Here is a 21,985-nt window from a genome sequence, read left to right as displayed (position 1 = left end):
GCTCAGGTCATGATCTCAGGTGGTGGGATGAATCTCCAGGGCAGCCTCTGCACTTAAAGGGGAGTCTGCTTGAGATTCTCTCTCCCTTTGCCCCTCCGCTGCAACCCTGCTAACCCCCTCCCATGCGCATGCTCTCTTTTGCTCTCTCTCTCAAATAATTTTTTTAAAAAGTGAGAGCACTGTTACACACCTGTTTGGAAGGCAATTTGGCAGTGAAGATTTTAAATTACTGGTTGACTCAGCAGTTCCAGTTCTAGAATTCCCTGTCTGTATGCTCCCACCCCAAATACTTACAGGGTATGCAAGAACAAATGTCCGAGGGTATTCATTACATCATTGTTTGGTAACATCTAGATGCCTGTCTACTGAAGAAAGGTTATACTATGGAACAATCATCAAAAAGAATAAGGTAGTACTATGTGTCCCAACATGAAAAAATACATTGCTATCGATAGGTGTATGAGTTACCTATTTCTGTATAACAAGCACCCCAAAACATAGCAGCTTAAAACAAGAATTATTTTAGAGTTTCCATAGGTCAGGAATCCAAGGGTGGCTTAGCTGAGTGGTTCTGGCTCAGGTTTTGTCAGACAGACAGGTGAGCTGTCACCCGGGGCTGCAGGTGTCTGAAGCCCCACTGGGACTAAAGAATCAGCTTCCAAAGTCACTCACGTGGTTGTTAGCAGGCACCCATCATGTGGGACCCTCCACGGGTTGCGTGAGTGTCTCTATAGCATAGCATCTGGCTTCTTCCAGACTGAGAGACAGAAAGAAAATTCACGATGGAAGCTTCAGTGTTTTAAACCTAATCTCAGCGAGCGACACCATCGCTTCTGCTGTGTCTTATTGGTCACACAGACCAGTCCTGGTACAACGTAGGAGGGATTGACCAAAGGTGTCAATACGAGGAAGCAGGGATCTTGGGGACTAACCCATCCATGATATGCTTTTTAAAATAGTAAATTATACACAAATAGGTAGATGTCCTAACTTTATCATTTTTTAAAAGGGGAGTATGTATCTATAAATAGATATGTAAGAAAAACGTAAAGGTCTTGCGCCAGTAGCCAGCTCCGTGTAGTGGGGTTGGTGTGGGGTTGAGGGTGGGGAATATTGAAGATAGCATGTTCAGTTATTGTTACAAAGTATGTTTTCCTTTTATATACTATAATGAGAATGGGTTACTTTTACAGTTGAAAATAATGAAATAAGACCATATTTCCTTCTCCAGGATATCTGCTCTGATACCTCTTGAGAAAGCTCATTTTATTGTTCTCTTTACTGCTCTCTTGGTTCTGCCACAAGACCCCACTGTTGGATAAGCAGCATTGTGTTGCCTCACTTCCACCTGTGACTTCCTAAAGAACTAGGATGAGTGCTCATCTTTGATTCTCTGTGGCTAACCAATGCCTGGCCTCAGATACTTGCTCTATATGTTTGCCAAATGAATGAACTAAAGGATTTATTTAATGCCATCAATGTGTATTAAAGTAGCTTCAAAGATAATGGAGCTTGATACCAGTAGGTCAAATAGCTTTTTGACCCTCAGATCTACATTCTTGTTCAATTAACCTTGCTAAACATAGTAATCTTGTTTTTCCCATTTTTCTTTAGGAGCTTATCTAGTAATTGGTGTGGGAGATGGTATTAATTTTTTTTAAATGAAAGCCCTAATGGAAAAGAATTATATGCAATAAAGTGGAGAAAATGAACTGTTTCATGCCAATGTAGGTTTCAAGTATTCAGCTAAATTTTCTTACCTAAATGAGAAGGATAAGATAGCTGAATCAGCCCCAAAATCTTTTACCGAATGTTAGTATCACAAATGGAAGCAATTATAATTGCTGGCAGAAATGAATCATTCCAAAACTAGGTCTATGCAGACAATTCTTTATTGTGCTCACTTAAGATGGCCTTTATTGGAATGGTCCCCAGAAGCGGAGATCTGTTATTTGCTGATTTCTTTAAAAAGGTAATCTTCAAGTTTTTTTTTAATGTGAGTATACTTCGTTTATATGCTTATACTACACACATACACATAATGTGACCTGTTGCTTCAGACCCCATTTCCTAAAGAAAGAACATCACTTGAAAAATGGAGTCCATGAAATAGCCAATAGCATGTAACCATAGCTTTCATCAACAAAAACAAAGAATTTCCCAGGGAACCAGAAGCATGGATTTCAGTAAATTGCTTTCCAGCGTTATTCCTGGAAAGTTGACACACTGAGCCATTTGCAAACATTTTCTTGAGTGTCCACCTGAGGGGGAAGGGAGGTGACCCTACTAGGCCCTAGGCAGAACTGGTTGAAACCTAGATCTCTCCCACCAGCTTGAGCTCCCAGCACATGCAAAGCTGGCCTTGAATAAGGACTGCAGTGATGCTGTCATCCCTGGAGTAAATTATTTTTCTTCTCTGGTAAAAATAATTGCGGCTTCAATATCCGGGCTGAAAGTGTCGCGTTCAGCACAGAGGGGGAAGTATGGAGGAGAAAACAAAAGAATCGCTTAAGAAATGGCTCCTGTGTATTAGTTCGTGCTGCAGTTAAGGGTTAGGAGGTTGGGATCCCGCTGGGAGTGGGTGGATAGGAAAGTGAGCGAAAGGGAGACGTGGTGCGCAGCAATTTCAAGCTCTCTTCCGCGCTCCCAAACCCTGGTCAAGTCCATAGTTTTAAAATAGCGCGAAAACTGAACTGTGTCTGGCTTTTAGTTGTGACCTCGGCTGAGCGAACCCCTTTGCTGCTGCTGAGTTTCCGCGTCCAGGCGTTACTTTTCCAGGGAACGAAATTCAGATCAAAGCGTCACAGAAGCCTTGTGCCCACAGAAAATAAGAATTTTCCTTTTCTCTTAGCCAGATGGAAAGTAAACAGTTCTCAAGTCCTGCAGGGCCCCCGGGAGGTAAGAGGTGGGGGTTGTCCTGCTAGCGAAAGCCTCCAACCACAGCCCCGCAGGCTGCGGTCGGTTCTCGGGGTTCCAGAGAAAGCTACACCTAGTCTCGCCGCGGTCTTGGCCCCGGGTTCTGCCCCCGTCCTCCCTCCCCTGCCAACACACCCCCTGCACCTCCCAGCGGGGCCACTAGCTCCCCCCCCACTCCTGGGGCACTGTCGCCCCCGCGATCCACCAGATCGGTGGAGGATTCTCCCTCCGGAGACTTAGCTTCTGCTTTTATGCTTGTTTCACATCTTTGCCCCACTTGGAACGTGTGCCTCTGCCTTCGCCCCCAGGCTCCGCTGTCCGGCGAGGCCACGGAGCCCCCCTCAAAACTCCCCCAGAGCCACGCGAGTCATCCCAGGTTCCTCCCTGGAAGGCTCACGGACTGCCGGCGACGGGAAGAGGCCAGCCTTGGCGCCCTAAAGCACCCCGGGGCGGCGTCCTGGGGCGGTGGGTTTCTTCAATGTGGGGGCGCCGGCGCCTGAGCATCGCGGAGCCCCGCAGCCCGCTAGCACCGACTTTTTCCCCTTTCCTGGCCGGCAGCTGGACAAGGTCCCGCGGCTGCGCTTGTAGGGACGGCGGATAGAAAAGCCGCCGAAGCTCGGAGAGGGAAGGGAAGGGCAGGGTTGGGGCTGAGGGTGCTGTCACTTGTTGCGGCTAATCACCTCGCCCCTGGAGCGCTGTCGTTTCTACAATCTTTAGCTGTGCCCGGGATCCCCCAACCCGCGCTCCTGGGCTCGCTGCTGGAAAGAAGAGGCCAGCGGGAGCAGCTGGCATTGCCGGAGGAGAGGGGGCGGCGCCCGGAGAGCCCGCCCGGATGGGCGCTGGGGTGCCCGAGAGGTGCGAGTCGGGTCCCGCTAGCTGCAGCTGCCCGGGCTTCCAGGCGCAGAGCGTCCGCCCTGGCTGGGAAACCGCGCGGGACACAACCCATCGCAGCTCGTCACACACTTACAAAACGCTGTCGCTAGGTTTCCCGCCACTCCTCTCAGACCAGCCCCCCACCCCTGCCACTTTTCGGAGTCCCCCGCCCTCGTCACTGCCTCCTGGGAGCTGCGGGGCAGTCGGACGCGGAGCGGCGGAGCCGCGAGGACGCCTGGCTGGAGCTGCCCTCTGCAGCGAGCCGGCGCCCCCTGCCCTTCGCCGCGGCCTTGGGCGGGCACCCCCGCCGCCCTCGCTCCGCTGCTCACGGCTCTCTTCCCCGCTCTCCTTCCGCAGGTCCCGGAGCTCCGCCACCACCGCGAGCGGGCGCGGCAGGCGCGATGCGGCAGCTGTGCCGGGGCCGCGTGCTGGGTATCTCGGTGGCTATCGCGCATGGGGTCTTCTCGGGCTCCCTCAACATCCTGCTCAAGTTCCTCATCAGCCGCTACCAGTTCTCCTTCCTGACCCTGGTGCAGTGCCTGACCAGCTCCACGGCGGCGCTGAGCCTCGAGCTGCTGCGGCGCCTGGGGCTCATCGCTGTGCCTCCCTTCGGCCTGAGCCTGGCGCGCTCCTTCGCGGGGGTCGCAGTGCTCTCCACGCTGCAGTCCAGCCTCACGCTGTGGTCCCTGCGCGGCCTCAGCCTGCCCATGTACGTGGTCTTCAAGCGCTGCCTGCCCCTGGTCACCATGCTCATCGGTGTTCTGGTGCTCAAGAACGGCGCGCCCTCGCCCGGGGTGCTCGCGGCCGTGCTCATCACCACCTGCGGCGCCGCCCTGGCAGGTGAGCGGGACCCGCGCCCACCCCCGGCCCACCCTACCCCACTGGACAGAGAGTGCGGGGATCACTTAGTGCAAGGCTCTCACTTCCAGATGGGGAGACTGAGGCAGAGAGAGGCTTGAATGTGGGTACTCCGCTCTCAAACGGGACTTCTGAGACCAAGCCGAGCCTTTCCTAGAGCTCAGACCTCCTCCTTCAGCGCGCACCCCTCTCCCTAGTCCTGGCTTCCGACCCCCGCCCCTGCCTAACCCGGTATCTCCCCCTCCGCCTTCCCTTCCCCCCCCCTCCGCCCTGCCTCCCTTCCTTCCTCCCTCCAGGAGGGGTGGGGAAGCCGCCTGAGCCTGGGAACTGGAGCCCCCAGGCTGAATCGGAAGGAGGGGGGCCGTGAACTTCCCTGGGTCACGCGGGGCTGGAGTGGTGGGGGGCGGGGGACAATGGAAACCGCGGAGGCTAGTTTGGGGTCTCTGGCACCGCGCGAGGTGCTGAGGGAGGGAGGCGAAGGGCACGGGATTGAGCGCCACCTGAGGACCGAGCTTGAAGGTCTGAGCCCGAAAGGAGCCGGCGGGAACCGGGAAAGGGTCGAGAGACACAGGCGTTCGCTCGGCTCCCAGCCCGCCCGGGGTTAAAGGACACTAGCTGGGGATCCCTCTTCCTTCCGGAGCCCCACGGAGAGGGCAAGGGTACCACGAGCCTGGCTGACCTCCGTGCCTACTCCGAGGGCATCTGCGCTCTCCCGGGCCTTTGTCCTGGACAGAACTAGCCAGGGTGCCCTGGGGGTATAGCAGGGAAGGCGCCTCCGATTATGCCTCGAACTGGGCATTGGCTGAACTTGGCTCTTGCGTTTTATACCGGTGGGCAGAGCTGGGGCGCGAGCCCTGTCTACTCACCAACCCCACGCATTGCCCCAGTGAATACCCACCCTCGCCAACCCGGTGTCTTCTCTTTTTCCTTCCTGCCCCGGCTCCGCGGTTCTCCTGGCGCGCTCCAGGAGCCGGCGACCTGACCGGCGACCCCATCGGGTACGTAACGGGCGTGCTGGCAGTGCTGGTGCACGCCGCCTACCTGGTGCTCATCCAGAAGGCCAGCGCCGACACGGAGCACGGGCCGCTCACCGCGCAGTACGTCATCGCAGTGTCCGCCACCCCGCTGCTGGTCGTCTGCTCCTTCGCCAGCACCGACTCTATCCACGCCTGGACCTTCCCTGGCTGGAAGGACCCGGCCATGGTCTGCATCTTCGTGGCCTGCATCTTGATCGGCTGCGCCATGAACTTCACCACGCTGCACTGCACCTACATCAACTCGGCGGTGACCACCAGCTTCGTGGGCGTGGTGAAGAGCATCGCCACCATCACGGTGGGCATGGTGGCCTTCAGCGACGTGGAGCCCACCTCTCTGTTCATTGCCGGTGTGGTGGTGAACACCCTGGGCTCCGTCATTTACTGTGTGGCCAAATTCTGGGAGACCAGAAAGCAAAGCAATTACGAGGACCTGGAGACGCAGGCCCGGGAAGAGGAGGCACAGCAGAGTGGAGGTCAGCTGCCATTCGTCATGGAGGAGCTGCCCGCGGAGGATGGAGATGGCGGGTCAGAAGGTGGCAAGGCAGCAGGTGGCCCCACGCGGAAGAGTGGGCCGGAGGCAAGGGGCAGCCCCAGAGGAGGCCGGTTGGGGGCTAGGAGTTCGCAGAACATGGACGGCCCCGAGGAAGTGAGCAAGAGGTCGTTGAAGGATGCTTACCTCGAAGTGTGGAGGTTAGTTAGGGGAACCAAGTATATGAAGAAAGATTATTTGATAGAAAATGAGGAGTTACCCAGTCCTTGAAAAGGAAATGCATGTATGTATATGTGTACATACACTTATTTTGTATGTTAGAGATACCATATTTTAATGAGGGGCCGCACAATTTTATTCTTTGAAGAGCAGGGAAGGGAAGCAAAGCAGGAAGCTGAAACGGACTGACAGCAACAGCATGAGCACCGGTGTGAATTATTTAGCGTGAGTTTACCTGAGGTGTCACAGGGACAAACGATCGCGAAGGTGCTTAAGGAAGGAAAGCAGCGGTTTTGGCTGCAGACTCCTGGCACATGAATTTTATGTCTTTATAAGCAAAACCAAATATCTGCATGTACTTAGAATTCCTCAGCCCACCCCCTCCAAAGACGGACTGTAGACAGGATGACCGCACTATTAATAAGCTCAAAGGGGACATACCCAGATCCATCAGTGATAGCTAGAGCTACAGTTTTTATGGCTGAGCAAGAGTATATTACTGAAATAATATATACACATATATATGTATATATAGCCGTATATATACACATATATATACACACACACATATACATATATATGTATATATACAGCTATATATACATATATATACTGGATTGATGTTTACCATTTATAGTAAATCTGAAATATCATGTTTACTCTCATTTTTCTTCACTTTAAAAAAATAAGTACTCTATTATTCTATTCTATATTGGTAGAAAATGTTAAAGCTATTTTGAATATATGAGTTCTTAGCTTTAAGCCTGAAGTTTAAGTTGGCTTTTATTAATTATAGAACTATTTGAAAGGTTGTTTGGGTTCATTGCTTCCTAATATTTATTACTGAATGCCATAACCTTTTGAAAAGCCAGTTTTACTGTGTCCAATATTCTTTCAAGCAAATGCAAAGGCTGAACAGTAATTCGGTATTAACTGAAGCCCAGACAGAAGTGAGACCATCCCGTTAAGCGAGCTCTTTCAAGTCACACTGCACATCCCAAACCCTGTTGCAAAAACAGCAACTGCTATATTCACTTTATGATATTTTTCTATCTTTCACTTGTCAAAATAAAGTATGAGTCTATCAGCTAAAAGATAAAGTGTTAAAATTTATTGTAGACACATTTATGTTCTATTGTCACTGGGTAGGTTGTGTTAGTCTTCAATGTGTGATGTCCGGTATCTGCTACGTAGGGGCCACCCCATGGAGAAGTTCTTAAATGAGCAGGGCAGTTTACTTTAAAACAACGACAATAGCAACCACAAAGACAGTCTCATTTTCCAGTGAGGGAAACTGTTACAAGGTAAAATAAAATACTGCCTCATGCTGCGCTATGAAAGCCACCCACAGCTGACATCAGTCAATATGGAGCCTGACATGTCATAGGAGAGTGCACCCAGGGGGAAGTCTTTCTTCCGGAGAGGTAATTTGAGAGAAGGCACTTTTATTATTCGCCAGCATGTTCCTGAGACGCTCAGATGGTAGTATCCTATATTTTTCTTTATTTTTCAAAACAAAACAGAAAGCAGAGTCAAAAATGGAAGTTTCAGCTTCATCAGTTTGGCTCCAGAAGCTGGAGAGCAAGTGTGATGTGGCGGTTTGGGACTGGTGCTGGTTCACTGGTGGTCACAGGCAGTTCACCATTCCTGCAGGTGCCTCTCCAAGCCGTTGGAGACGTAGGAGCCCTCATGGGTCTGCAGTTAAAAATGGTTGGCTAGGGTTATAATGACTTCTTTAAAAATGAGAGTTAATTTTGATGTCAGCGTGCCAGGAGACTACATCCTGTTGCACCTCTGTGAAGCAGAGAATTAATGAGAAGCAGCAAAGAATATATATTTTTGTTAATACCATTGTCAGAGAAATGGATAGCATGATTTTCACTGAAAAGATTCCCTTTGGGCCAAAACTGTGGGTTTGCGTTCATTGCAAAAAGATGAACTCTTTCCTGTCTCTGTAGAGACACTGTATCAGTTAGAGTTCTCCAGAGAAACAGGACCAAGAAGATGTGTATATATACATATGTATATAGGCAAAGAGAATGAAGAAGATTATATGTATATCAATCTGTCTGTCATCTATCTCAGAGAGAGATTACGGAGTTGGCAATTGTGGGGGTTGGTAAGTCTAAAATCCGTAGGGCAGGTTGGCAGGTGAGAAAGTCAGGTAGGGTTTTTACGTTGCAGGCTGGAGGCAGAATTGCTGCTTCTGAAGACCTCAGTCTTTGCACTGAAGGCCTTCCACTGATTAGAAGAGGCTCACTCACATTCCGGAGGGTTATCTCCTTTATTCAAAATCTACGGATTGTAAATATTAATCACATCTAAAAAAGTCTTCACAGCAACAACTAAACTACAGCGTGGCCAGGTTGTCACAAAGAAGTAAGCATCCCAGGCACTTATGCTGGGAGGGGACAGTGGGGAGTGTGCCAGGATGGAAAAAACCCAGGAAAATCAAAAGTGGAAGTTCTGTCACATCCATTGGTTTCGGCCAAGCTTGGGAGTCTCTACACGGATGAAGAAAGTTAGTCATAAGGCAAGGCAGAATGCGTGCGAGTCAGCGCCTGGAGCTCAGGCACAGGAGGGCGTGAGCAGCTGGCCGGCCTTGCCTGGCTCCTGAATCCCTCTTCTATTGACAGTAGCACTTAGGCCCACCTAACAGACTCAGGTCCACTCTGACCTTTGGGCTCTGCCAAGGCCTTGAGTCAGGAACAAAGCTTCTGAGGCACTTCAGGATATTACGATGGGAGGAACTTAACTGGAAGTCACCACTGTTGGTTGACCTGGTATTTGTGCCCCATTTTGGACAACTTGGAGTCACCTTGCATGTAATTGGGCATCTGGCCCTGCCTTGACAATCTGTCCCTCTATCAATTCTTCACACACTCACTTGCCATTTTTTTTTTTTTTTAAGATTTTTATTTATTTATTTGACAGAGAGAGAGACAGGCAGCGAGAGAGGGAGCACAAGCAGGGGGAGCGGGAGAGGAAGAAGCAGGCTCCCAGTGGAGGAGCCTGATGCGGGGCTCGATCCCAGAACTCTGGGATCACGCCCTGAGCTGAAGGCAGACGCCTAATGACTGAGCCACCCAGGCACCCCAACACTTGCCATTTCTTGACTGGAATCTGTCTGTGGAACACAGCATGATGTCACACAGACCTTCTCAATGCTCCCCCTACTGCTGGCCTTGTCCCCTAAATGCTGTTGAGCCCCCTATTATTAATTGAGGCATAGACCATCCAAAACACTGGGGGAGTCATTGCCCAGAATGTGCAGATGAGAGGGTGTGTGTGTGCTACTGTGGGGGGCTGAGCAGAGCTCAAGCAGTGGCCTAAACTTCTGCAAGACTAGCCATCCTGCAAAGGCGGTCACGTATTGTCAGAGGGCTTAGTCATCAATGGGATTAACAGCAATACTTCACAGAGACGAAGCTGGGTAAAACTTACAAGTCCTTAACTGACTGATGACATTTTTTCGCACTTTAGTTTGGGAAGTATCTATTGACCTATCTTCAAGCTCACTGGTTCTTTTTTGGGGTGTGCCCAGTCTGCTGATGAGCCCATTAAAGTCATTCTTCATTTCATTCTTTTTTTTTTTTTTTTTTGGTAAGATTTTATTTATTTATTTGTCAGAGAGAGAGAGCACGTGCACAAGCACAAGCAGGGGGAGCGGTGAGCAGAGGCAGAGGGAGAAGCAGGCTCCCCACTGAGCAAGGGGCCCGATGTGGGACTCAATCCCAGGATCCTGGGATCATGGCCTGAGCCAAAGGCAGACGCTTAACCCACTGAGCCACCCAGGTGTCCCTCATTCTTCATTTCACAATGTTTTTTTTAAAACTCCTAAAATTTCCTTTTGATTCTAAGAGTTTCCATCTCCCTGCTTAACCTACCCTTCTGCTCTCGCATACTGTCTACTTTTACCATTAGCTCCATTAGCACATTAATCATAGTTATTTTAAATTCCCTGTCTAATCATTCCAAAGCCTGTGTCGTATCTGAGTCTGGTTCTGATGCTTGCTTTGTCTAGTGAGACATGTTTTGTCCTTGGCTGTTTAACATGCCTTCTAAGTATTTTTTGAAAGCCGGAGGATGTATGGGATAACAGGACCTGGGGTAAATCAGCGTCTAGTGGGAGATTTCATGTTCATATGGCTACAGGCTGCTCTGTTTAACACTGGCTGAAACCGTGGGTGTCAGAGGCTTCAAATTCTTCTGGTGGCCTTGCTTTTACTCCTTGTTGACTTTGGGCTTCCTCCTTAGATGGAGGTTATGCTCCTCAGGGCTTTCAGCTGAGACCCCCCCGTATTAGACTGGAGCCTTATTGGTGTGCTGGTAAATGGGAGGGGAGGGAAAGCGTTCTACAATCTTATTACATCTCAGTCTCTTAGTGGCCTATGTCCCTGGGTTGTGACCTTCACAAGTAGTTCTTATTTTTTTTTTTTTCCCCTTAGATGAGACAGGAAGGCCAGAGGGGCCTACAGGGGGAGAAAGGAGAAAACCTTTCCCTGGGATGGGATAAGGCTCTGGTAAGTGTTTGCCTCTGGAGAGTAGGCCTTTATTATGAGGACTCTCTGGGCATATTTCACAATGATTAGTCTTTTCCTCCCTCTGCCAGAGTGCCCAGGGTTCCTGGAAGTCAAACCCATGAAATGTGGATGTCCCCCTCCCACTTGGCCCCCAGGAATTTCTCACTGGCATGATAGTTCATATTCAGCCTGTGGGAATTCATAATATTTACTGTTTAAGTGTTTTTACCAATTTCCAGTTCCGTGGCTCCTGCTCTAGGTAAAGTCTGCTGTAACTTCCTGGAATCACCTGTCTGTCCAGATCTGGGGCTGGCAACTCACCTGCAACCTCAGCTCTCCCACGGGTCCTAGAAAAGTAATTTATTTTCCTTTGGTTGATCTTTTTCTTGTTGCAGAAATGAGAGCTGCAACTTCCAAACTCCTCACGTGTTAGAGCTGGAACCAGAAGTCCTGCCTAAAGACTTTTGAAAAGTCTGCTCCATTTCTGTAAAAAGACAGAAGTTGTGAAGGGAAGCTAGACATTCCAAGGAAGGTTCCAAAAGAAAATAAAAACATCTGAGAGCAAGAGTCAATGCACATTCAGATTGCTGTGTCATGGCAACTGTGATTAGTTTCAATCCCCCCTTCACCATCTTGGGGTGCTTCACTTCTGCATAACAGAAATTTCTTCTACTTCTGGGCCTTATTTTACCATGTTCCAACTACCTACTATGAAACCCATAACCTTCATGTTAACCTCCAAGGGATAATTGCTGACCTGGCTCACCTGCTGCTCCGTCTCCAGATCCCACGGTAGGTCCGCCAGGTTGGACTTCGCTGTAGCATCTGCTGAAATGGTACCTCCTCCCTGGCCATGCCCCTCACCACCCTTCACCCCCAGTAACACGTACTTCTGATTCTGGGTATATTCCTCTCCGAATCTGTTGTGTCCTGTTCCCGAGAGAAAATAGCAGGGTTTGGAAGAAAGCTGGTGAGCAGAACAGAGTAGACCACAGAAGAGGAGGATGCACAGCTAGTAAAATGAACCCCGACATCCCCTTGGGGAGCCGTCCCCTCCCCACTTCGGGTTCGTGTAATTCAGAGAGTGTTGACCCCACCCTTCTACCCTCAGCGTGTGTGACTCCAGCCAACCCAAAGCATTTCCTCCACTTGGAAGCGCAAGTGGTTTGGGATGGTCATGGGACCTGGTCAGGGCTGAAGAAGTACAAGGATAGTCTTGGTGAGACTGAAGCTGTATGTGTTTTTTCTTACTGGACTTGAACCTACGAGGATAGGATGGGGTGGGAGAGATGTGCTGTCGCCATCGCACCATGAGGAAAAGACAATAGAAAGGAAACAATACAGAGAGTCCAAGTGGACCAGAGAGGTAGAAAGAGAGGAACAGTTTTGCTGACCCCACGTGGCCCCCAAATTAAGCTTTCACTGAGGTTAGCACTGTCCCTCAGATTGTCAGTTCCACGCAACACCGCCTTTTGTTGTTGTCATTATTTGCTTATGTCATTTCAAGTTGGGATTTTTGCCACTTGCAACCCAAAGAGTCCTAAGCGACACAAACTAAATTAAAGGTTCTCAGCCAACAGGAAAAGGACCGAACGAGGTGTTTTTTTTTTTTTAAAGAAAATTTATTTATTTATTTGACAGAGAAAGACAGCCAGAGAGAAAGGGAACACAGGCAGGGGGAGTGGGAGAGGAAGAAGCAGGCTCCCAGCCGAGGACCCTGAGGTGGGGCTCGATCCCAGAACTCTAGGATCACGCCCTGAGCCGAAGGCCGATGCTTAACGACTGAGCCACCCAGGTGCCCCTGTTGGTTTTGTTTTTGATTTTGATTTTCCACCACACAATCCGCGATGCCCTGCACTCCACCAAGGATTAGATATGCCTCCCCGATCTCTTGCAAAGGACCCTCTGGCATGCACATATCCTCCACGGTCCTAAACCACCCATGCTTAGATCCGCCGTCTTTCTCTTCAGTTTACAGTCCAGTTGATTCCCATAGTTACGCTTCCCAAATTCACTGGAGAGTGGAAGCATTCGTGTATTGCACACCGTTATACATAGTACTGCTTGATGCCTTTGTTACAGTTCATACTATTTGCTAGGGGAGGTTCTAAGTGTTTACGAGTACCAACCCATTTGATCTGCGCAACATGTCTAGAGGTTGACATCAATATTATCCCAGTCCTACAAAGGGGTGAACTGAGGCATGAAAATGCTGAGTAACTTACCCTGATCGCAGAGCTGGGTTCGCATGTGAACCCGGGCAGTCTGGCTCCAGGGCCCGTGAGTTTCATGCCATACTCCTCCCAGTGAGAAGCGTTCAGTCTGACATCACGAGGCTGGACATGCTGGGAGCGGCGGTGAGCCGCTACGGTGTTTGTTGACCCTGCAGCCCTGTGGGGATCCTGACTCTATGCCTAATTCTTTCCTGCTTGTCCTCCAAAAGGAAAAGGATACAACTTTATTTTGAGAACAACCTGTATGTGTGTGTCTGTATAAATCATTTTCTGTTTGTGAGCACTAAGGGACCCATGGGGCTCCATTGCTATTATAACAAAGACTCCCCAGGTTACCCGGTCTTTTGGATCAATCTCTCTCTTAGTATTCAAATAAAATCACTGATTCCTCACCTTATATATAACCGTGGGAAGTACAGACCTTCACTAGTGTTTCTGAGGAGTCATCGAACACGCTCAGGGCAGCTGATTACTTCCTGCTCTCAGCTGCTGTGCGGATCACTTAAAAAGAATCCAAGCAAACAACTTTATTGAAATATAATTTATATACCATAAAATGTGCTCATTTTAAGTGCACAATAGTCTTTAGTATGTTTCTAGAATCGTACAACCGTCACCATTAGAGCATTTTCATCATTCCAAAAAGAAGTCCTGTACCCATTAGAAGTCACTAGCCATTCCTCCCCTGTCCCCCCAGCCCCTGGTAGTCACGAACCTACTTCCAGCCTCTGTGGATTTGCCTGTTCTGGATGGATGTTTCTTGCTAGCCTGAGAGTGTTTCTTCAGACTGCTTTTCCTCACCGGCTCCCAAACTCTTGCTTTTACACAAGGTTTGGCTAACATGAAGTTGACATTGAGATGCCGTTGACAAGATTTACTGAATGCTTGAAGCAACCTATCATAAGGGCATTTCAGTGTGAAAAGGAACATTTAAAAGTCACTATCAGAGGTCCCTGCTCTTGGAGTCTCTGAGCGTCCCTCTCTCTCCTGGGGCACTGCCTGCTGCCCTGTGGCAGGGCCCTTCCCTACTCAACAGTCCCTTTTCCCAGAGGAAAAGACTGAAGTCCTCCAGCTCCTCATTTCTCAAGAAGTAACTGGAAGGACTATCACACTGTTCTATAAAATAAAAAAAGCAATCATTCTCCAATAGGATTCTTCCCCACTTCCTAGAATGTAGAAAAGCCAGAGTTAGAACATCCTCTCCTGTTCCAAGCCAGGGAGAGAAGGAAAGGGAGAAAGTTATTCTGGAAAAATTAATAACTAATGCAAAGTTGGTTGCTTGCCTTCCCCCATTCTTCCTTACACAGAGAACTCTAAATTCGTTCAGATAAAGGCAGCAGGGTGCTCAGGGAAGGTGGGCCAGCCCCCAGCAGATTAATCATCATTTTTCTGAAGCCATCATGGCGGACTTACATCTCTTTGCCAATCACTGGTTCAGGGGTGGGCCTGTGACCCAGCCAGCGAATGAGATGAATAAGTAAGTGTGCTAGGGAAGGGTTCTGGGCAAGTTCTCCATAAGATGAAACTCCCTTCATCCTGCCTTTCATGCTGTTGGTGAGGATGTGATGTCTGAAAGGTAGTCTTTTTGCAACTAGAGTGGACAGAATCTTAAGGACGATGAAGGGCAATATGCTGAGGAACCAAGAAGATGAGGGAAAGAAGGGTGCCTGGGTGGCTCGGTCAGTTAAGCGCCCGACTCTTGATTTCTGCTCAGGTCCTCAGGTCATGATCTTACGGTCCTGGGATCGAGTCCTGTGGTGGGCTCCACGCTCAGTGGGGAATCTGCTTGAAGATTCTCTCCTTCTGTTCCCACCCCCTCCGCATGCTCTCTCTCTCTCATTCAAATAAATAAATACATCTTAGGAGAAAAAAAAAGAGTGGGGAAAGAGCCTGTTCTCTGATGCCTTCATTTTACTGCTTATTTAACAGTACAGGAACTGCCTATGTCCACACTTCTTGTTATAGGAGAGAAAAATTCCTATTCTAAAGTCACTTTTAGTTGGACATTCTTTTTCTTTCAATCAAAAGCTTCCCAAGTGTTATGATATCAATTTGATAATTAATTTTACTTCAAAAAGAAAACATACTTAAAAAATAAAACTTTTTTATTCCTATTGCAACACTAGTTTTCATCCATCCATCTATCCATTATCTATGCATTAACCCAACAAATAAGTGTTGAGGATATATTATGCATCAATTTCTCAACAGTCTATTTCCTCTTTTTAATATTTCTGTAAAATAAATGTAGTTACTGGTTTTATATACATGAAGAATTACATCCCAAAGGGCTAGTTTGGTAATAAAGACTCATTGAACATTCCTTGAAAGGGCAATACAAACCCTAAAGATTATCTTCTGAAGTTTATCTGATAGACCAAACTGGGGATGCTTCCCATAGTCACCAAAATTTAAAAAATGAAACAGAAACCCTATACAAATGGCCAAAAGATATGAAAAGAAAGTTTTTAGCAAAGGAGATCAAATGGCTCTTACATGCACGAGAAGATCTTGAACTTCATTTGAATAGGAGAAAAACAAATTAAACAGCAATGAAAATACGGTTATCACGAGGGTGCAGGGAGATTGACATATTCTCAGGTGGCTCATGAGTGGGCATGTTGCTATGAACTCTGTAGAAAACAGAGCATTTGTTATGGACTGAATGTGTGTGGCTCCCCCCTGCTCCTATTCACATGAAATCCTAACCCCCAATGTGATGTTATTTGGAGATTGGAGCCTTTGGGAAATAATTAGGTCATGAGGGTGAGGCCCTCATAAGTGGGATTAGTGCCTTTATAAGAAGAGACAGGTGAGCTAGCATCCTCTTTCTGCTCTCTGCCATGGGAGGATACAAAGGGGTGATGGCCATTTGCAAACCAGGAATCGAGTGCATGCCAGACACTGACCTTGATCTTGGACTTCCAGCCTCCAGAACTGTGAAAATTTTCTCTTGTTTTAAGCTACCCAATCTGTGGTATTTCATGATGATAGCCCAAGCAGACTAAGACAGAGTTTCAGATAAATACCGTCAGTAGGAACTGCAGCTTTGCCCAGGCATTCCTTCTCTCTTCTTCTTCTCAGTACTGGCGTGTCCTGTGCTTGAGCTGGGCACCTGCTGCTGACCTTGGACTATACTCCTATCTCTCCACAGTCAGCTGCAGCCCATGGAAAGTGAAGGGAAGGGATGCGGACAATGCTCATATCACTTGGTTACAAGAAACTTGCTTGTTGATGAAAAAGTTTTGGAATAGGTGATGGTTGCACAAAATTGTGAATGCTATTAGCGCCACTGGACTTTCCTTAAAAATTGTTAAAATGGAAAATTTTATGTTATATATACACGTCTTAGTCTGCTCAGGCTGCTGTAACCAAATACCATAGCAGTGGCTTAAACAGCAAACATCTCTTTCTCAGTGCTGGAGGCTGCAGGTCCCAGATCAAGGTGCCAGCATGACGAGAACCCACTTGCTGGCTTGTAGACAGTCACTTTCTCACTGTGCCCTTACAAGGCCGAGAGAGAGAGAGAGAGAGAGAGAGAGAGTTCTGGGCTCTTCATCCCCGTATATGGGCACTGATCCCACCTGGGGCCTCCACCCATGACATCATCCAAATCCAATCACCTCCCAAAAGTCCCACCTCCAAACATTAGCATCGGGGATTAAGATCTCAATATATAAATTTTGGGAGGACACTTTCAGTTCATAGCAATATATTTTATTGTGATTTTAAACATTAATAATGAATGATATCAAAATCCATTGAAATGTGTACTAAATGGGTGAATTGTGTGGAATGTGAATTATATCTCAAACAAGCTGTTTTAAAAAAGTAAAAAGAAACCTGCTTGTCCTTTCCTTCCTCTCTTTCCAGCCTCACAACTCCACTGTGGATGTGACACTAACCCAGCTATGACAAAACTCGGGGGTGTCAGAGCGCATGCAGAAGAGAACAAGGGCCCTGAGTAGTCCTGTGAGTGAGGCTTTCTGCCACCAGCGCCCTACCCCTCCTTTCCGACTACTGCAAGAGACCACCCTTGTCTCTTGAGCTTCTGTACTCAGAGTCCTTTGTAGTTCAGCAGCTTAGCCAGTATTCTAACCAAAACATTGCCACCTCACTTCACACGTGGAGAAAGACAATGATTTTGAAAAACAAGAGACAAGGATTCAAGGCCTCTTCCCGTTCTCTTTCTTCCACTTTTTCCTCCCTCATCCTGACCGACACTCAGCTTATAACCCGTGATGCCCCAGGATTCCATACGTCCTGTACCTGCTGTGGGACTTCACTCTTAATTTACAGAACTGCTAAGGGCACAGTACTGTATATAAGAATAAACTACACTATTCAATTTTTTTCATTGATTTCATTAAGAGCTGAGAGCATTTCTATGAGGATAATATTCCATAGTAGAACTCAAATAAGAATTTGTTTGTAGTTTATGCCAACAGTCAATTTATAATATCGGCTATGTTCAAAAGGGCAAAAACAATTTTTCCCTGGCTATCTGAGTAATGCCTATTTGTCATTTGTTTCTTTTATTTCGCTAGAGAAAAGATTTTAGAACATGAAAGCAAAAGGAAAGAAGCCATCATTTTCATCAAATCCTTTATATTGTAAACTAATTCAGTAGATCTTTGAGGCTTGCAAAATGTAACAATGGATTAACCTCAGTGACATGTTCTGAAAACAGTTCATGAAATAAACTTGATGCAACAGAAAGAACAATTACTTACTAGCAAAGGGCATGTGGTTGATTTTGTCCTGCCGCGTGATGTAATTCCAAATGCGTTTCCATTCTTGCCTCTGGATCAACCTTCTTTTTGGTGTGATAGAAGAGAGGAAGCTTGATTTTAATCATTTGATGCCAAGGTGCCCAGTTGGAAAATTAAAAAACCCAATCATCTTGATGAGAGCCCCTAATTTAGAGTTATCTGGACAGTGGACTTTTTTTTTTTTTTTTTTTTTGGCTATTTGGCTTCATATACAGAATGTGTGTGTGTGTGTGTGTGTGTGTGTGTGTGTGTTTTCTTGTATCAAAGATCACTTAATGAATAAGAGGTACTGTTGGTCTTGAGGCTGGCTTTCCATGCAATTATGATGAGTCCAGAGTGCTAATCTATTGTGTGATATAATAAAACACCACCAGTTATAAATCTCTGCTGTCTTGGATTAGTGGGCGTTAATACTGCAAGTCAAAAGTCCTGGTTATCTGTAGAGTGCTTTCATACTGATTGCCCAATTCTCTGGAGGGCTACCATTCTCTCTCATCAATAATTTCTGGGTCCAGTTACCCTTAAACAGCCCATAATAAGCAACCCAATTCATATTGCTAGTTCTCTATTTTTCTTTAAGGAATAGTGTTCAATTTTCAAATGAATTGGGGAGGCAAATAGGGAAAAGTTTTATATTTTGCAATTCACCTAGTGGCTGTCTTCCAAAATCTGCAATGTATTTTATAAATGATATTACCGACTTGGTGAGTGGCCATTTCCATAGGCAATTACTGTCATTGCAATGGTATAAAGGGAAATTCACTTTGCCTAATATTACCTAAGCCTTCCAGAGTGCTCCTGTAATCATAGGATGGCACTACCTCTTTCATTTGGTGAATGACTTTGTAGGCAAGTACCATCCCCTTCAATTCCATAAACCACATGGAGAGATGATTGCCGAAAGGGAGACGGTAGACCAGATAGCTCACCGCACAAAGGCAGGCATTCAGCTGCCTTATCTGTCTTCCTCCTTCCTTTTGCCCAACATGGTGCCTGCAACATGGACTAGCACTCAGTAAATACTTTTTGAAGAAATCAAATTCATGAAATCAAAGTATAACTTCAGTTTTCTCATTCAATTGGAAACTACAGTGGATTATAAGCTCCTTTTAAGATGGCCTGATAGGTAAGCCTCATTTCCCTATAGTGTCATTCTTGGAAAATAAAATGCTGCAAATTGAATCTGCCAGATAAGGAATAAAAGGCAGAGAGGCTGGGTGCAGGCTGTTTGGAAGTCTACTCACCTAGGACAAGAGCTCTTGCCCAGCACTCTTGGTGCCCCCAGGCTCCATGCACTCAGGCTTTAGGAGACTTGCTCTGCTCAATCCAATAAAAATGTTCATAAAGAAACTTTCTTCTGTTTTTTTTTTTTTTTTTTTTTTTGGCTAGGATGCTTGCCTTGGAAAATAATATAGAACATTGTTAACAATTCAGACAGGGAAAGTAGAAATAGGTCAGACAAAAAATGGAGGGTGAAGTTGTCCTGCCCTTTCTTTAATCTTTTGAACAGCATTTGAAAGAGCTGTTGGCAGATGAACAAATTTGTTCTGTATTGTGGAGTTAATATCTGCGCCAGGATTTCTGTCATCCCTCTGGGGGTGGTGATCAATATAACTAATAAATAGCAGATGACTAGAAGGAGCCCACTGGAGGCCAGCCGTCTCCCTGATGGGGTCTTATAATAGAAGACACCCTGGGATACTAGTCACACTGAGTTTGGAGAAATGTGGGCCTTAACAGAACAGTTAGCAGCTACTCAGTGTGCACGGAGATATCCTAGTGAAGCTAGGCAACGGGCAAGGTTAACACCAAGGAAAAGAGACAGCAAGAAAGGGAACCAAGTGACTCAGGGAAGAAGGAGCCATAGAAGAGGATGCATGAGCAGACAACGTCATTTAGACTGTTTTTTAGAGCAATTTGAGATTCACAGTGAAACGGAGAGGAAGTTACAGAGATTTCTTAAGTACCCCCTGCACCCCCCCATGCACAGCCTTCCCCATTATCAACACCCCCCACAGTCGTACAGATGTTACAATCGATGATCATACACTGACACATCATCATCACCCAAAGTCCATAGTTTACATGGGGGTTCACTCTTAGTCGTTCTACATTCTGTGAGTTTGTACAAATGTATAATGACAGGCGTCCATCATTATGGTATCGTACAGAGCATTTTCATGGCCCTAAAAATCCTCTGTGCTCTCACTATCCATCCCTCTCCCTCCCAACCCCCAAACTCTGGCAACCACTGATCTTTTTATTGTCTCCGTAGTTTTACCTTTTCCAGAATGTCATATAATTGGAATCATACAGTCTGTCATCCCTGCAGATTGGCTTCTTTCACTTAGTAAAATGCATTTAAGTTTCCAGGTCTTTTAATGGCTCAATAGCTCATTTCTTTTTAGTGCTGAATAATATTCCATTGTCTGGATGTACCAGTTTATCCATCCTCTACTGAAGCTACTTCTTGGTTGTTTCTAAATTTTGGTAATACGAATAAAGCAGTTACAAACATCTTTGTGTAGGTTTTCATGTGGACACAAACTTTCAACCTCTTTTGGTAAATACTAAGCAGTGCAATTGCTGAACTGTGTAGAAAGAGTATGTTTATTTTTATAAGAAACTGCTGAATTACCTTCCAAAGGGGCTGTAGCCTTTTGGATTTCCGCTGGCAATGCTTGAGTGTTTCTGTCCTCCACATCCTTGTCAGCATTTGGTGTTGTCAGTGTCCTAGATTTTGGCCATTCTAATAGGTGTGTAGTATCTCACTTTAATTTGCATTTCCCTGATGACATATGATGTGGAATATCTTTTCATATGCTTATTTTCCATCTTCATATCTTCTTTGGTGTCTGCCAAGGTCTTAGTCCATTTTTTAATGAGGTTGTTTTCTTATTGTTAAGAAGGAAGCCTTTTTTTTTAAGGACCACAGAAGACTTTGTTGGGTTGGGAGTGAACCAGCGACCCCAAAGAGATCTAAGATGCACCCACAGTAGGGGCATCAGTGCTGTGCGGCATGTATCCAGAGCTAACACAATCTAAGTCTCACCCAAGAGAACCTCTGATTAAAACATAAATAAAGAGAAAACATGATAAAGAGAAAAATATGTAGTCACTAACTCAAATGCAAGGGGAAAAGGTGCATATGGCTAAGGACGTTATTTAAGAGTCCAGTAGAAGTTCTGGGTGCAGGAGGATTCTTTTTTTTTTTTTTTTTTTTTAAGATTTTATTTATTTGTTTGAGAGACAGAGCACAAGATGGGGGGAGCAGAGGGAGAGTTGGCCTCAGTTTCCTCTTTGAAATTGGGATGACCAAAGAGCTCCAGAATAAGGTTGTTTTGTTTGTTTCAAGAATAATGAGTACACCTCTGTTAATTTTTTAAAGCTTAATATGTGAAAATGTGACTAAAAAAATAAATAAATGATTTGCTTTATAGGAGTGTTCTGAACACAGTTTCTTTAGGTAGAAAGTTCCCGTATCTGAAAAGCCTGTCCAATTGCCTCATGCCTATCCTAGAAGGGTCTACTTCAACACCTGTTATGGGACTGTCACCCTACGTTGTATTTTTATCTGTGTTTGTGTCCCCACTAGACTGAGCCGCCACAGAGCAGGGCTTGGGTTTGTCCATCTTCGTATTTCTAGGGACCATGATTTCTAGCATCTAGTGGGTATTTAGTAAGTGCTTGCTCAATGCATGAATCCCTTCTGCTGCAGTGAAAAGACTTTATTTATTTATCAGAGAGAGAGGGAGAACAAGCAGGGGGAGCTGCAGAGGGAGAGGGAGAAGCAGGCTCTCTACTGAGCAAGGAGCCCAATGTGGGCTTGATCCCAGGACCCTGGAATCATGACCTGATCTGAAGGCAGACGCTTAACTGACTGAGCCACCCAGGCACCCCGAAACTATTTTTTTTAAGCCAAACTAAATTTCAACAACACATTTATCATGAAAATCAAAGAAACACCTGTAATGAAGAAATTCACAGACCCTTTAATGGCAGGCCTTGAAAAACGGTAATGCACTGAAAATCCTTCCTGAACGTCCTGCTGTTGTATTGTTGT

General features: G+C 46.5%; 1 protein-coding gene across 1 annotated transcript; it reads left to right on the top strand.

Moving 5' to 3' along the window:
- The first annotated feature begins 4,190 nt into the window (after window positions 1-4,190).
- Window positions 4,191-6,885, top strand: SLC35D3 (solute carrier family 35 member D3). Its single transcript, XM_026504676.3, has 2 exons — window positions 4,191-4,629; window positions 5,615-6,885. The coding sequence occupies exons 1-2, from the start codon at window positions 4,191-4,193 to the stop codon at window positions 6,442-6,444; spliced, it is 1,269 nt and encodes a 422-aa protein (XP_026360461.1). The 3' UTR covers window positions 6,445-6,885.
- Window positions 6,886-21,985: the final 15,100 nt, after the last annotated feature.

This window comes from Ursus arctos, unplaced genomic scaffold, assembly GCF_023065955.2.
Source record: "Ursus arctos isolate Adak ecotype North America unplaced genomic scaffold, UrsArc2.0 scaffold_13, whole genome shotgun sequence".
NCBI classification, from domain to species: domain Eukaryota; kingdom Metazoa; phylum Chordata; class Mammalia; order Carnivora; family Ursidae; genus Ursus; species Ursus arctos.
The sequence above is the reverse complement of the archived record's forward strand: the minus strand, read 5'-3'. Positions and strand labels throughout refer to the sequence as shown.